At 37.7% G+C, this 15184-nt stretch overlaps 1 protein-coding gene across 6 annotated transcripts in view; it reads left to right on the forward strand.

Annotated features, from left to right (window-relative positions):
• The window catches only part of ZMYM2 (zinc finger MYM-type containing 2), a 90219-nt gene that overhangs the window by 48034 nt on the left and 27001 nt on the right, over nt 1-15184 (forward strand). For all 6 annotated transcript variants that reach the window (XR_005884717.1, XM_040988351.1, XM_040988354.1 and 3 more), the window contains 5 exons: nt 1217-1367; nt 2610-2725; nt 5985-6101; nt 7483-7633; nt 10781-10953. Coding sequence is in view for 5 of the 6 variants with exons in the window: in XM_040988351.1 (XP_040844285.1) it covers nt 1217-1367; nt 2610-2725; nt 5985-6101; nt 7483-7633; nt 10781-10953 (708 nt within the window). In the remaining variant the exon portion in view is untranslated. The remainder of the gene's footprint in view (nt 1-1216; nt 1368-2609; nt 2726-5984; nt 6102-7482; nt 7634-10780; nt 10954-15184) is intronic.

Here is a 15184-nt window from a genome sequence, read left to right on the forward strand (position 1 = left end):
ATTATCTGATTTTCATCTCAAAAGTCCTATTTTTCTTTTGTTTTGTATTCCTTGTCTTGTATTCATGTTTTCTTCTGAATTTTAAATATGTATATTAAGAATTTTAAAATTTATTTTAATTAGTATATAATATATATTACTTTACTTGGAAGTCAGAGAGAGAGGAAGAGAGATCTTCCTTCTCCTGGTTCACTCCCCAAGGCCCGATCCTTCATCACTCATCTCCCAGTTGAGTGAAGACACCCAGACAGATGAGTCCTCTTTTCCTGCTTTCTCCAGGTGTATATTAGCAAGGGGCTGGTTTGGAAGTGGAGCAGCCAGGACACAGGCTGCAGCTCTTATGGGATGCCAGCCTCCTGGGGGTACCTTGAGCCTCTGCCGCACAGTTTTGGCCCCAGTCTTGTATATGCTGTGTAGGTAGCCCCACAGGATAGTTTGAACCTCCTGTCTCCTCTTTCCTGGAAAGGAGTTATTTTGCCTATTGTTTCTTGGTGGTTGTATGGTTCTTTGGTGTCTAGATTGTTTCTTTTCATAAATGCTGAGCTCAAAGAAATTGAAAATATCTTTAGGTATTAAACCTTTTTTGGGTATCACTGCAGTTTGCAAGATTTTCCTTTCCCAATGCTGCTTGCTCTGATCTTCTGTTATTTTGTAGAGTGGCCTTTGATTTTTGTTTGTTGATTTTTTTTCTCAACTCTTGATTTGGAAAGTACAGCTTTGTTCTGAATGACCTTGTAAATGATGTTATGTTTCTTATCAATATTTCATATAAGGGAGCATATGATTTCTGCTTGTGCTGTTACTGTATTTTAACTTGGTTTACTTGCTTAAGGGTTGTGGAGGATGTCTCTCATGTTTTGAGGGTTAGGTTACTATTTTTCCCTCCTTATCTAAGCGTTTGACAGGTTATCTTTGGTACTGTGCAAATATCCTGTTCGGTAATGCTTTTATTCTCTGTATAGTGTCCTTTTTGAGTTAGAAAAGTTTAGGTTTTTTTTTTTTTTTTTAGTTGTAAAAGTGTAGCGATGGGTGTGGCGGCTGCTGGATTGATTAATTGATCCAACAGCTCGGGTTGATTCAATGACAAGTTTTGACCTTGTAAGTCAAGCTAGAATTTTAATAGAATGGTTTATACAGATATGAAGGTGTCTCGAAAAATACAACTTCCTTTCTAATTGTAGCTTTAAAAACTTTGTTTTTGTGTTTGTAATTTTAGAAATATGGAAAACTGACAACTTGTACTGGTTGCCGGGCACAGTGCAGGTTTTTTGATATGACTCAGTGTATAGGTCCTAATGGATATATGGAGCCATATTGTTCAACTGCTTGCATGAACAGTCACAAGACGAAATATGCAAAATCACAAAGTAAGTTTCAGGTATTTTGAAAGTTTAACTTTTTGCACAAATAATAATTACTCTTTCTCCATTAACCTTGTCTTCGTGCTTTTTAAACATTTTTAAAAACATTAAAAAATTTTTTATTTTTAATGTTTTTGTATTTGAGAGGGATGGGTGCCCTTGTTGCCCATCACCAGAATTGGCTGTCACGTGAACCCAGTCTATCCCATACCCATTCTGGTTCTAGTGGCCCACCCCCAGACCCAGCCTGTATGTATGTGGTAGGATGCTGCAGCCTTCCCCAGCTTTCCTTGCCTGCCTCTGCTCTGGGCCCTTGCATTCACCATTGGGAGCTATGGCCTGGAAGGGGTGTCCTCAGAGTTCCCTTCCAGGCCTGTTAACCAGCCCCGGATGCTGTGTGAGCTCTCAGTTCCTTCAGGCCAGCCTGTCATGGCCGACCAGTCATGGCCTTTGCTGGTGGGTACTACAGCCTGTTCCAGACTTAGTTTTTGATTTTCCTCTTGTGAAGCACCTTGCCTCAGCTCCCTCACCTATGAGTGCTGTGGCCCAGTCTGTGGATGCCCCCAGAAGTGAGGAATGACTTCCTCACCTGTCAGACATGCCTTCAGTGGCCCCCAACTCCCTTCCCCAGGCAGTCTGCAGCATGGGGGCCGGGATGGTCCTGGCCTGGTATTAAACACCTTCCATGTTGTGGCTTTGCACGGTGATGGGTGAAGTTCCCCACATATCTTAAAAAAAAAAAATAAACGACTGCTGACACGCTGGGATAGTTAGCATAGTTTTGGCATTACGTAGGCTTGGAGTCCCCGCCAGCTATCGCCTGTTTTTCTCTCGGCATTCTAACACTTGACTAGGTGCAAGGTAACTTAGGCACGTGTCTGTAGCTGGGCTATGCCAGTTCTTAAAATGATTTAATTTTCTTATTTTGTTATCACGTTATGCCACTTCAAAACTATTCTCGTTAGTTGCGTCATCATACACTTCTTAATTTAACTTCTTGATTTTTCAAAGTAGTGTTCTAGCTAAAATTGTTGTTCCTTCCCAAAGTTACGTGGATGTAACGTATCTTTCAGTACATAATACCAGATTTGTATTTCGTGACTTGCTAAAGATGCAATTAAAAGAATAGTCGATAGAAGGCTCTGCTAAAAGTCGTCTCCGCCTGCAAGATTTAAAAAAAAAACACAACAAAAACAACAACTTCCATTGCTTTCTAACAAAATCAGATATGTTCCTTTTCTCTTTTAGGTTTGGGAATAATTTGCCATTTTTGTAAGCGAAACTCTTTACCTCAGTACCAAGCCACGATGCCTGATGGAAAACTGTATAACTTTTGCAATTCCAATTGTGTGGCTAAATTTCAGGTTTGTTGCTTATTTTCTATCCCCTCCACTCCCAAGAAAACAACACATAGAAAATCAGCAGTGTAATGCGCTTTATTACTTTTTTGAGGGTCAGGTTGATGGATGGGGATTCTAAAATAAGTCACAGGAAACATCTGCTTTCTACTTTGGTACAAATGTGCTTGAATTGTTACTTTGCTACACACATTTGATATAATTGAGGTTAGTGCCTGGTCTTATGAAATAGTTTGTATAAAATACAAGCCTTACAGAAAACCTAACCTGTGATGAATGAGTGAAGGTCCTAGGTGTATTTCCCCGGAAGTGATGAGCATCTGTGCTTCATTAAGTCATATGAAAATGGGATCTGACTTCTCACAGCAGGCTTGAATTGAATACACAGTTACAGAGAGACAGTTCTTTCATTTTGGTAAATGGGAAACACTTTCACCCAGAGTTCTTCAGTATTTCTGACGGGATAGTAATACTGGCATAGTTCAAACGCACCTGTTGACTGCTAGAAAGAAATACTTTACAGGTGATTCAAGCATTAATTTTTTAGGTGTTACTTTTAGGATATTGCCCAAAGGTGTAAACCCAGTGTGTAAAGTTTTGCTCTGTAAGTTAATTCATCCACTCCTTTTTTACTTTGTTCCAGATCCTGTGCTCTGTACAAATTTATTTAAACAGAACATAGAAGCTGTCAAGTTTGTTGTGATAATTGCTGTCTTAGTTACTAGTGGTTAGTCCTTTTAGAAGACTTACTCGAAAGACAGAGGCGCAGATTGACTCTTGGCAAGATTGCACCAGCGGGGCTGGGTGGAGCCCGGAGCTGTAACCCCAGCAAGGGCTCCAGTATTGGGACCATCCTCTGCTTTTGTTCCCAGGGAGCAGGAAGTTGGAGTGGAGTACTGTAGCTGCCAGGTGGGGCCCTGTAACCACTGGTGGTGTCCTACCTTGCTGTGCCACAGTGACATCCCCAGTTATTGGCATTTAAATTGAGATGGCTTTGATTTAACCAAGGGAATGTTAAGTTTATTGTTTGATTCTTAAACTAGGCTCACACTCAGTTCTAACTTTTATTTTAAAGCTAGGTGTTGTGGCAATTGATAGATCCTTCCAGTGGTACATAATGCTTCAATCATGTTAGCTTCACTTAAACTATAGGAATTAACGAATATTGATCAGTCAGAAGGAAAAAGGATAGTTTGTGGCATGTTTGTTGTCAGTTCTTACAGTTTTTTCTTTTTATTTTGTTGGGTAAATTGAATTAATAAGTGAATATTTTACGCAGTTTTTTTCATGTAACTGAAACTTGTATGGCTATAGTTTGATGAGGCTCTTTGTGTATGTGCATGTTAAAAATTTTTGTATTGATTAAACCTTTTCAAAATTTATTTACTTTATTTGAAAGGCCAGTTTATTTAGGGGGAGGGAGAAGAGCAACAGCTCTTGTGTCTGTTGACTCACAAATGCTGCAGTGGCTTGGTGCTGGGTTGGTCTGAGGCCTGGAACAGGAGCTTCTGCTGGGTCTCCCCTGTGTGCGCAGGGACACATACTTGGGTCATCTTTCACTTCAGAGAGCTGGATGGGAAGTAGTGCAGCATTGACTAGAACTGGTGCCCATGTGGCATGCTTGTGCTGCCTGCAGTGGATGAGCTTGCTATGCTACCATGCTGCAACACACACCCACACCTACCCTGCTTTGTGTATCTTACCTTAATTTGAGGATGATATCCAGAAAGGTTTGTAGGCTGCTTCAGGTTGTCTGCACTTGTCACAGAGTTGCCAGAAGCAGTTTCCTTTATCTTTAAGGCAAAACATGTGTTAAGACATGTATCGAGCGCACTTGTTACAAGGTATTATTCTTTTTGGCCCAGTGTGGTTAAACCTCGCCTTGGTGAGTGCTGGGATTCCAGATGGGTGCTGGTTTCCTGTCCTGGCTGCTGTGTTTCCCTTCTGGCTCCCTGCTTGTGACCTGGGAATTAGGGGAAGATGCCCTAAAGCATTGGGACCCTGCACCCACATGACTTCAAACCAGCTCAGCTCTGGCTGTTGTAGCTACTTGGGGAGTGAACCAGCAGATGGAAGATCTTTCTGTGTCTCTCCTTCACTTTGTAAATCTGCTTTTACAATAAAAATAGATATATCTTTGTTTAAAAAAAAAAAGGACATGATAACTATATATAAAATATGTAATGTATCAATTATATTAAATAATGTACAAATAATATTTATAACATGTATGCTATTAAATATCTCATGTCCTTAGTCTATTTAGGCTGCTGTAACACAGTGCCTAAGCTTCGTATTCTGGTACTTGTGGTGAATGGGAGGTACAGTGTCAGCCTGGCAGGTTTGTGAGGGGAGATCCTCCTGGGTGACATCTGTGAGGTGTGGGATGTGCACGTACGCTCCTGCAGCTGCTCTCCCGTTATCAGTGCCTCACCCAGATCATGAGACTGGGTCATGATCTCATCACCCCAAAAGCCCCTACAGCAGTGTGAATTTTTTGGTATGCAAACATTCAAACTAGAACATTCCACTTCACTAGAAATAGTTAACTTTAATGGAAAAGTTCAAACTGTTCAATGTGCCATCATATTGATTTTTCTTCTGGTTATTCTTAGTAAATTTATATGTTTTAAATACACTTCATTTTTTTCCAAATTATACTTTAAGACATGTTGTATTTTTCACAAAATTTGTGCTGTACAGAGTGTTCAGAAGTTTTGAACATGATAAAGCTTTCTCTCACCGTGTTAATGTATGCATATGTAATATGTATCTGCTATTTGTTGAGTTTAATATTTAAAATGTACTCAATAGTGCATTCAGTGTGATTATGAAATTTAAAAAACTGAATAGGTTAGCTTTCCCTTTAAATTTTGTGTAAGCTAAGAAGTAATATAGTTTATTAGCGTTGGAGTAAAAATGCAACAGTGTTACAGTGGTGCAAATTGTGAATTAGATGGTTATTGGTAAGAGTAATGGGGACTTTTTTTAATTTAATTTTTGTCTGGTTGGTCAGATTTGGCAGCCCTTCTGTTTGCTTACATGTGCTTTGAACTGATTTTTTCATGCTGTTTTGCTGGTATAGGTTAATTGTACCTAATCCTGTAAAGTATATTGAATTTCAGTTTTATAGAACTTAGAATGTGACTTTCATATTAAAGATAAAATTCAGAGATATAATTTTAATGTGCTGCAAAAATATTTAAGCTAGAGATTATTTTGTGTACATAGTAAATATTAACAGTAATTATTTTATTTTTTTCAGGCTTTAAGCATGCAGTCTTCTCAAAATGGTCAGTTTGTAGCACCAAGTGATATTCAGTTGAAATGCAACTACTGCAAAAATTCATTTTGTTCAAAACCAGAAATCCTGGAATGGGAGGCAAGTCATTTTGTGTGTTATCTAGTGCTAAAAGAACATCTGGTGAAGTATGTTTCCATCCTGAAGTGGATTTGAACCAGGTTTTTAGCTTTTGTGTTGAATGTATTATTTGCTCTATTGTGTGGGAATAAAGTTGACAGAGGATCAATTTCTTTCCAGGTTAAACAAATTATTCAGGTCTTATATAACGTATACATATATTAATAATAGTGTGCAGGACTATGTACCTTGAATGACTGAAAATTATTTTATTTCTATATTTCTTCTTGTCCTTAAAATAATGCCTATGAACTAAATTTTTTATGTTACTAGTACTTAAAAAAAGTGAGAATTTGTCACTGTTGTATACCACATTACCATTTAATATTTTATAATTATATTTTAGTTAAATGAGAGCACCTAATGATTATAAATAAGTATTTTATTTATGTAAGAGTGCTTACTTTTGTAGGTTTAGTAATATGCTTTACCAGGTCTTTTTGCCAATAACTCCTACCCTAAGTACTAGCTTTTGTTTCCACAGTTAGGGTAGTGATGGTACTTACTAGTTAATTTGATTTCTATTTTTTTTTTCCTACTGTCTTTATTCTGGTCCTCTGCTGTCTTCACTAAGTGTTAATGCTAGTCTTGACTATGCCTTCATAATAATTGGGGGTTTGAATGGCTGCTTTCTTGGAAGTTCTAATTCGTTCATTACTGATTGACTGGATATGAAGGGTCTTCAGAAAAGTTCATGGGAAATACATGTTATGAACTCTGAGTAGGTTCTAAATACTTTGCAGTTCTGATTCCATTTTCCGTGAAGTTTTTGAAGTGTTTTTATGTTTGAAAAACAGCTTTGGTTATTGTGGACTTGGAATTGGGGTAAACAACTAAATATGTAGGCATGTTGTGTTCAGGGGAACCACCTCAGTCCCAAGTTGAGCAGCATCCTGTGTGGTGGCGCTGAAATGAATACTTACGCATGATAGAGATCTGTTAGTTGAGACAGAAATGCAGCTAGACCTGTTTGCCTGTCCTCAACGAAAAATATTTCTTTTTGACTGACAATGTTATTTGTGTCATATTTCACATATCTTTTTGGTTAGCCATATTGTATTTGCGTTGTTCTCTTCCATTTCTCCAAATCCCTTATCAACAGCAAGCTTTCTCCTTATTTTAGCGATGCTTTCACTGAGTAATATCAGGGTAGTTAATGGTGTTGAATTTTGTAGTTGTTTGCATTTAGCAGGGAACTTGTGCCATAGGAGGTAAATTCCACAGATCATAGCGTTAAGTACGTAAATGATGTAACCTTTGTTTTTAGAAAAGTGGCTTGTTTATTTCTTAACTGTTCTTGAGGTGGTTGTCATACTTACCAAGGTTCCCATTGTGCGTCTAGAACAAAGTGCATCAGTTCTGCAGCAAAACTTGTTCAGATGACTACAAGAAGTTGCATTGCATAGTAACGTATTGCGAATACTGTCAAGAGGAGAAGACTCTTCATGAAACAGTCAATTTCTCTGGCGTTAAGAGACCTTTCTGTAGTGAAGGCAAGTGTGTTCAAAGTGTCACTAATAACTTACCGAGACTTAATAATGTCTAAAATACCTTTTCTACGTATGTCCTGAGTAGCTGCCAACTTCAATATAACGGAACCAAGAAACTAACTTTACATTTCTGCTGGGCTCTACAATGTTTATGTCTTAAAATTTGGCTACTTCTTTTCTCCCATTTAAAAGATTTTTTTGAGAATTAAATAAAAACATTGTTATACTGTGTCATCTCCAGGCTTACTATGAAAGTTGGTTTTGCTTTTATGAGAAGATGAGATTGGCATCTTGTTAGGTCCATTTCCCAGCTCAGTGCTCTGCCTAGCCTGCAGAGGTTTTCATTATGTAAGTTGAGCATTCTAATGGTAAAACCTTAAAGTGTAAACTTTCTGGCTGCTGAAATTATCATCAGAAAGTTCTGGATTTGGAGTTTCATGATCTTTAGAGATGTTCAGTTGGTGAAATCAATGCAAATATTCCAAAACTTAAAGAAAACAGAAACCCTGGAATTTGAAATTTTTTTTTTTGTCCCAAGTGTTTCAAGTAGGGATTCTCAGTGTATATTAGAAAGCAAATAAGCTGTGATAGCACTACACTGGGAAAATGCTTTTAGGATTTCAGTTTGGGATTCTAGAGAGACATTCAGGAACTCTCTTACCTCTTATCTCTACTTTCTGCTGCTCTGATGCCAGGTCATAGATTATAGAAGGGCACTCCAGTGATAGGATCCAGTGCCATCGCTGGGCTTTGGGCTTTATGATGGCTCTTCCCTAAGTGCCATGTACATTTTAAGCTGCTTCTCACATTCTGTTCTTTCTTTGCCATGGTCACTGACCTTCTACGTGCTTTCTTCGCTGCCGTCACCACCTGTTACTTTGCAGTGAGAATTTAAAACTTTTCTTTGGATCTACTTTTTTGTAGAATTCCAGTGCTAGTTTGGGGTAAGAGAAATCCTAAATGCCAAGGGTTGTAGGGAATGGTAGCAAAACCAAGAGGCTTTACAGTCCATTTAGTGGTTTCCTTCATTTGTACATTCCTCGTGTGATAAAAAGCTCTCTGTGTGGTGTTAAAGAATGCCTCCTGTCTGGGTTTATGTGGTGTTTATCACCTGGAATGCAGGATAATCACATTTATTTAAGAGCTGAATAGTAGACAGTGACAAATATTGAAAAGGTCTCATTGAAAGAAAGATGGTGTGAAGACAGTCATAATGATCCATAAGCCTGAACATATTGATATTATTTACATACTGATCAGTGATTTGTATAGTTTAGATTATAGTCATGTATCCTGTTTCATTATACATTCTGTAAAATTTCAAGTCATTTGTATGAACATACTGATTGTTCCTTGCCCGAGTCCAGCTCCAGCTGAGTTCGTGGATGAGGCCTAAAGAGGGAAGAAATGGACACTACAATTTCATGATCATAATGGACAATGCACAAAAGCTGTCTGCTTTATTTATACAGAAACAGTCAAACTCTGGCTCAGACTTTTTATATCATGGTCAAGTGGGTATTTCTAAGGATAATTCTGCCATTTGTTTTACCTAAAAACAATAGGAGTTCCTACTACAATTTTTATTCTACAACTTAATTTTGTATCACAATGAAAAGATCAAGGAAAGAATGAAAGTCTAAATATAGGTACCTTGATTAGCATAAGGTCAATGGGGACAGCCAAGACGGTAGGAATAATAGAAGGCACTTTTGCAAGACATCATTATTGACATTAACCTCCAAGCTTACATTGAGTAAAACAGCCAACTCCACAGTAGCAAACAATGCCTGGATGGATTAGAGTTCTTCCACAGGGTGGTCTGGTGTCCATGCAAAGGAAGGTGGAGCTGCGTTCAGGTGGTTGTAGAGACATCTGCGGGGCCCTGCCTGCAGTGGAACAATACTCTTCACACCTTCACGTCCCCCCACATCCACTGCACGGACCCCAACAGTTGTTAAATTAATTGATGTCAGTGTCACTAAGCGATATATAAGTGGTCTGATGTTTATAGTACATTGTTATACATCGATTTTACAAAAGTGGGTAGACAGTATTCATTTCAGAATGTAACTTTGAACAGGTCAGACTTGAAAAGTTTAGATAGATAGAATAATATTGTTTTTGCTTTGTCTTGCCTAGTTTTCTAGTAGGACCCAACAGAAAAATAAATTATTAAAAATAATATTATCAAAACTTGGTTATATCGAGCAACCAATATAAATCTTTCGGAATGCTTCACAGTATAAGGTAGGCGCACTGTTTCTGTTGGAGCTGTACTTGGAGCTCTTTGCTACAAAGATGGGTAGAACTGTAGTAGATTGTAAAAGTCTACTGTCATTCTACCTGTGACTTAAGATTAGCAAAGGCCGGGAGCAGCATTTCATATTTCAGAAATAAGTGAATGCATTCTGATTTTTAAAATAATGCACCTAGTTTGTGAGTAGAAAAATTTAACATTTTTCCATAAATACACATTTCTACAAATTGACTTAGAAGTATCTGTGATGTGCTTATAATTTGAGCAAGATTTTACTAACCGTGAAATAAAAGTGATAAGTCTTTTATGGGTTTTAACGTCCTGAAGATTATTTAAAACGAGAAAATACTAGAAAATGCTAGAAAATACCTAATATTCCGTTTCTGTTCCAATTTGTACAGATTGAGGTTGATCACATTAGAGTTTACAGGTTTGTTCAGGGAGCAAAGGGGCCTTTATTTAAATATGCAGAATGCTTCCCAAAAATAAAGCCAATAGTCAACTTGACCACAGGTCAAAAGTTAAGTTATGTCTTAAAGGACCTCATAGTGCTTGGAGTGGCAAGACTGGCAGCAATTCATAACTGTTGAAATATCAAAACCACTTGAACAAGAACCTCAGAGCATGCCCTACATCTGGGACCTGGGGAGGGTGGGAAATTGGGTGGGCCTTCCCTCTTAATACCCCCCTTTAAACATGAAGGAAACAATATGGAAAAAATACTAGTCTTACCCACTTTCCTGTAGCCCTTGAACCTTTTTACCCTAATTAACTAGGTAAAGATTGTCAAAATATAACGAAAAAAAAATTAATTAAAAAAAAAGAAGAAAAAGTTAAGTTGTGAATATTTTTTAATATTTTAATATTTTTAATATTTTAAATGTTTTCAGGCTGCAAACTATTGTACAAGCAGGACTTTGCACGCCGCTTAGGACTGAGATGTGTTACCTGCAACTACTGTTCGCAGCTGTGTAAGAAGGGCGCCACGAAAGAGCTGGACGGGGTGGTAAGAGACTTCTGCGGGGAGGAGTGCTGCCGCAAGTTTCAGGATTGGTACTACAAGGCAAGTCACGACGCCTTTACTGTGCAGCCACCTAACTCGTCTTCCAAATAAAACTTTGTTGCTTACTCATGTATTTGTAAAATGTATGACGTTTTAGGCTTGTCCCCAATTATACTATTTCTCAAAATTATCTTTTCAGTTCATTATTTACAGCTTAAGGTAGATTTTTTTTTTTGCCTGTTTTTTTTTTTTTTAAAGATGGCGTTACTAACAATTAGGAGACACATGTATCCTTAGTTCAAGTGCATGGAACTTTTCTCTTAAATTTAATGTGTCTTAATCTCAGTAAAAATGATTTATTGGTGAGGCATAGGTTGTGTGGCTGGTTTGGCTGCATCTTGCAGTGTCAGCATCCCATGTTGATGCTGGGTGCTTCAGTTCTGATGCAGCTCTCTGCTCATGGCCTGGAAAAGCAGCAGAGGATGGCCCGAGTCCTTGGATCCACATACCCACACGGGAGACCCGGCAGAAGTTCCTGATCGGCTCAGCTTCAGCCATTGTGGCCATTTAGAGAAATGGACCAGTGGATGGAAGATATCTGTCTCTCCCCCCTTTTCTGCAGTGCATCCTTTCAAATAAATAAATAGATCTTAAGGAAAACACACACACAAATATCTGGGGCTGCATATCGTGAGCAACGCGTAGTAACACATACGAGTAAGGCATAGGGCAGCAGTGTGTGTCCCAGCTATTCCTCTTCTCATCCAGCTCCTTGCTTCTTGTCAGAAGCCATGTCAGATGTGTTCACCCATGTGGGAGACCTGGAGGAAGTCACTGGCTTCAGCTTGCTCTGTTAATTGAATGGAAGATTGATTCTTTCTGAATTTTGACTTTCAAAATATAAATGTATGAAAAGTATTTGAGAGTGAGCGAGCTCCATCTGCTGTTTGATTTCTCCACATTCTTGTGGTAGTGCTGGGGCTACACCCTGTAGTTGATACTCAAGTCAGGATAAATTTTCTTTTTCATTTATTGCATTAGTTGGTTTCTGGATTAAAAAAAGTGAAGTATAAATTTGTATGTTGAGCAGTCAAATATTACCCACAAAATGGGTATTATTTCCTCTGTCAGTAACATGGAAACCATCTCAGTGCTGTAAAATTAGGCATGAATATAAAATTCAAACTCTGAGGTGTCCATAAAAGATGGAGCAATTAAATGGTTTAAAAATGTGAAGAATACTGTTTAGCTCACTTTCAGTGATTAGCGTTAAAATGATACTGTTAGGAGAGTTTTGTGGATTGTTGAATGTCTGTAACTCAGCATGTTAGCTAGGATTAACTAAAATAGAAGAATTTTCCTTTTTAATAGTAAGAGGTATAATCATTGGCTCAAATGTTGCCATTTCATTTTTTAAAAAATTGCTTCATTATCTTGCTATTGATTTCCATTGTTTAAGCCGTAAGTGGTGATTGCAGATACAGAAATCCCCCTGTATTGTTGGTACTGTTGGTTTTTCTTATGTCATTTTTCTTATTGTTGGAAACAGCAGTCCTACTAAATAATGACTAGTCCTGCGTTATTGTGAATGTACAGTTTAAACATTTTACGATAACCTTATTGATGGATTGTGCTTTGTGTTTGGCTTTTTCTTTGAATACTTTTTTGATAATACTTTAAGCTAGGTTGAAAAAAAGTTTGTTCTTGAAACAAAAATAATCTCTGTAGTGAAAGAACACATTGTTAGAGTGTGTATATGGTGTTGCCTTTACTTAATGATAATTACTTCCAATGCTTTTTTTTATAGTGTTCAATAATAACAATTGAGTGAAGCAAGGGTTTTTAGAATATACCACAGTAAATTAGTTGAGCAGTGAGTGACACTCAATATGCTCAACGTATGCTAAACGCTGAACACTTTATGCATTTCTTGAAATGTTTTAAATAGTAATTGTATATCATCCACGATAGCCTATTGTACTGTGTATATGATAGTATGGTAATAATTGTACTCAAGGATAAAGATAAGAGGATATTGTCAGGTGGTAGGAATTGCCATTGTTCTGTGTAGTTTGCAGTACAACTTGAAAGACTGGCCCCTTCCTAATCTTCTGTAACCTGCCATTAGTGTAAGGGCAGTTATATCCCACATGCTTATTGCTGTATTTTTTTTTTTTTCTTTTGGAGTAAGATTTATTAATTTATTTAAAAGGCATGTTGTCATCTACTGGTTCACTCCTTAAAGGGTGGCGCTAATGGGGCTGGTCCAGAAAACAAAAACCTGGAGTTCTACACTCCGTCTGTCTCGCCCCTGAGCCTTCCTGGACAGGCTGGCTGGCTCAGACCAGCTCTCCAGTGTGGTCGTGCTGGCAGTGCTGCAGCCGTGGCGTGCACTGCTCCGTGCTTCTGGCATCATTAAATCCTTCGTGTTTGTGACTGCTGTCGTGTGTCATGACTGTCACGCTGCCTCCAGCGTGCTAAATTAAATTGAGTCCTTGTTGGTATTTTCTACTTCTTGTGCAATTTATCTTTTTAAATATGGGAAATTTTATCCCATTAAAATATTGACCTTTGCATATTAAGTCTCGCTTTATTAAGTATAAAAACGTCAGCTCCCCTGAAAACGACATACATCATATATCAATCTTAAAAGAATCAACAGCCAATTCAACTGCCAAGTTTGACTATGAGCATTAACTTTACATGGCATTTTTAACTTCTATGTGCAAATCGGACAGACTCTTTATAGAGTATATACAATTTATTTATTTATTGTTATTGTGCCTTAAAATTTTTGTTTAAACTGATTATTCTGAATGATCTGTATTTTGATTCATGTAATAGCTTGCTTCTGAGTTCATAGTAGAGAGTTTAAATATTGCCTCTTCCAATTTAAAAGATTTGACATGCTTCCACAACATGCTGAGAATAAAATTAATTTCTCTTTCCACATAATTTTTTTGAAGAAAATAGATCTCCTTTTGCTTAAATTAAAAGTTTCCAGGAATAATATGAAACTACGTGGATGGAGAGTTTTTTGATTTGTATAGGTTTAAAATTTTTTTGAGAGAAAGGATTTAGTATTATAATGGAATGTTAGAATGTTTTATAACATTGTGGAAATAATACTTCGAAAACATTTAGTTTCCCATCTATATATTACAATATCCCTTAATGTAGAGGTAAGTTTGTGGGTTTGTGGGGTTTTTTTTTTGTTTGTTTTGTTTTGTTTTGTTTTTAATGCAGATTTACAGAGAGAAGGAGGGACAGAAATATCTTCCATTTCCTGGTTAACTTTCCAAATGACTACAGTAGCCAGAGCTGAGCTGATCAGGAGCCAGGAGCTTCTGGGTCTCCCACACGGATGCAGGGACCCAAGGCTTTGGGCCGTCCCTGACTGATTTCCCAGGCCTTTCCAAAATTTTGAATATGGATTTCAGCTTTCATTTATTAGTATTCTCACTCTCCATTTCAGCCTGAACATTTTGGTTTCCATTTGTAAATTGGCATTAATCTTGCCCCTCTTTCTTTGGATAAAGAGAAATCACCTAAATTTCTTAATTTAACATTTAACATTATCTTCATTTAACATTCTGGAAGAAAGGAGCTTCAGGTATTGTTTCTGCAAATACCAAGTTCAATAATTACAGAATTATGAGATGATTTGTTTAGATTCTTTTTGTGACATGTTTAGCATACCCTTATTCTTTAAATGTTACTGAAAGTCATGGAATGATTTGTTATATATTTGTTTTTTTATAATAAATTGAGAGCCAGCATTTTATTTTGATTTGGTTTTTAAAATTTTCTCATTTTCTGGTTAATTTGTTTTATCTTTCCATTTTCTTTACAAGTTAGAGTACAGCACAAACCTCAGATTTTGTTTTTGTTATTAGAAGGCATGGGGTTGAAGTGAGGCAGACACTGGTGTACTGCGCAGCTGCCCACCACAGCCAGTGCTGGACCGCGCTAAAGCCAGAAGCCAGAAGCCAGAAGCCATGAGCCAGTCCCTCAGTCCTAGTCCCCCTGTGGATTGCAGAGACTGCCTCTTGTGGTTGAGGCTGTGCATTAAGCAGGAAGTTGGTGTCAGGAGTGAGGAGGCCCTTCAGGATGAGATGTGGTCCCAAGCAGCAGTTTAGCTCCTGTGCTAAACTAGCCTCTCGCTCTGGGTTAGACTAGAGTTACCTGCTTTGTATCCTATCTCATTTTTAACACATGACATTTGTCAAAATACTTGCTCTTTGGTCCTTGGTTTTAAAGAACTGATGTGAAGATTATTGGCAGGTGACAT

This window comes from Ochotona curzoniae, unplaced genomic scaffold (assembly GCF_017591425.1).
Source record: "Ochotona curzoniae isolate NIBS_2020 unplaced genomic scaffold, NIBS_Ocur_1.0 contig_4838, whole genome shotgun sequence".
NCBI lineage: Eukaryota > Metazoa > Chordata > Mammalia > Lagomorpha > Ochotonidae > Ochotona > Ochotona curzoniae.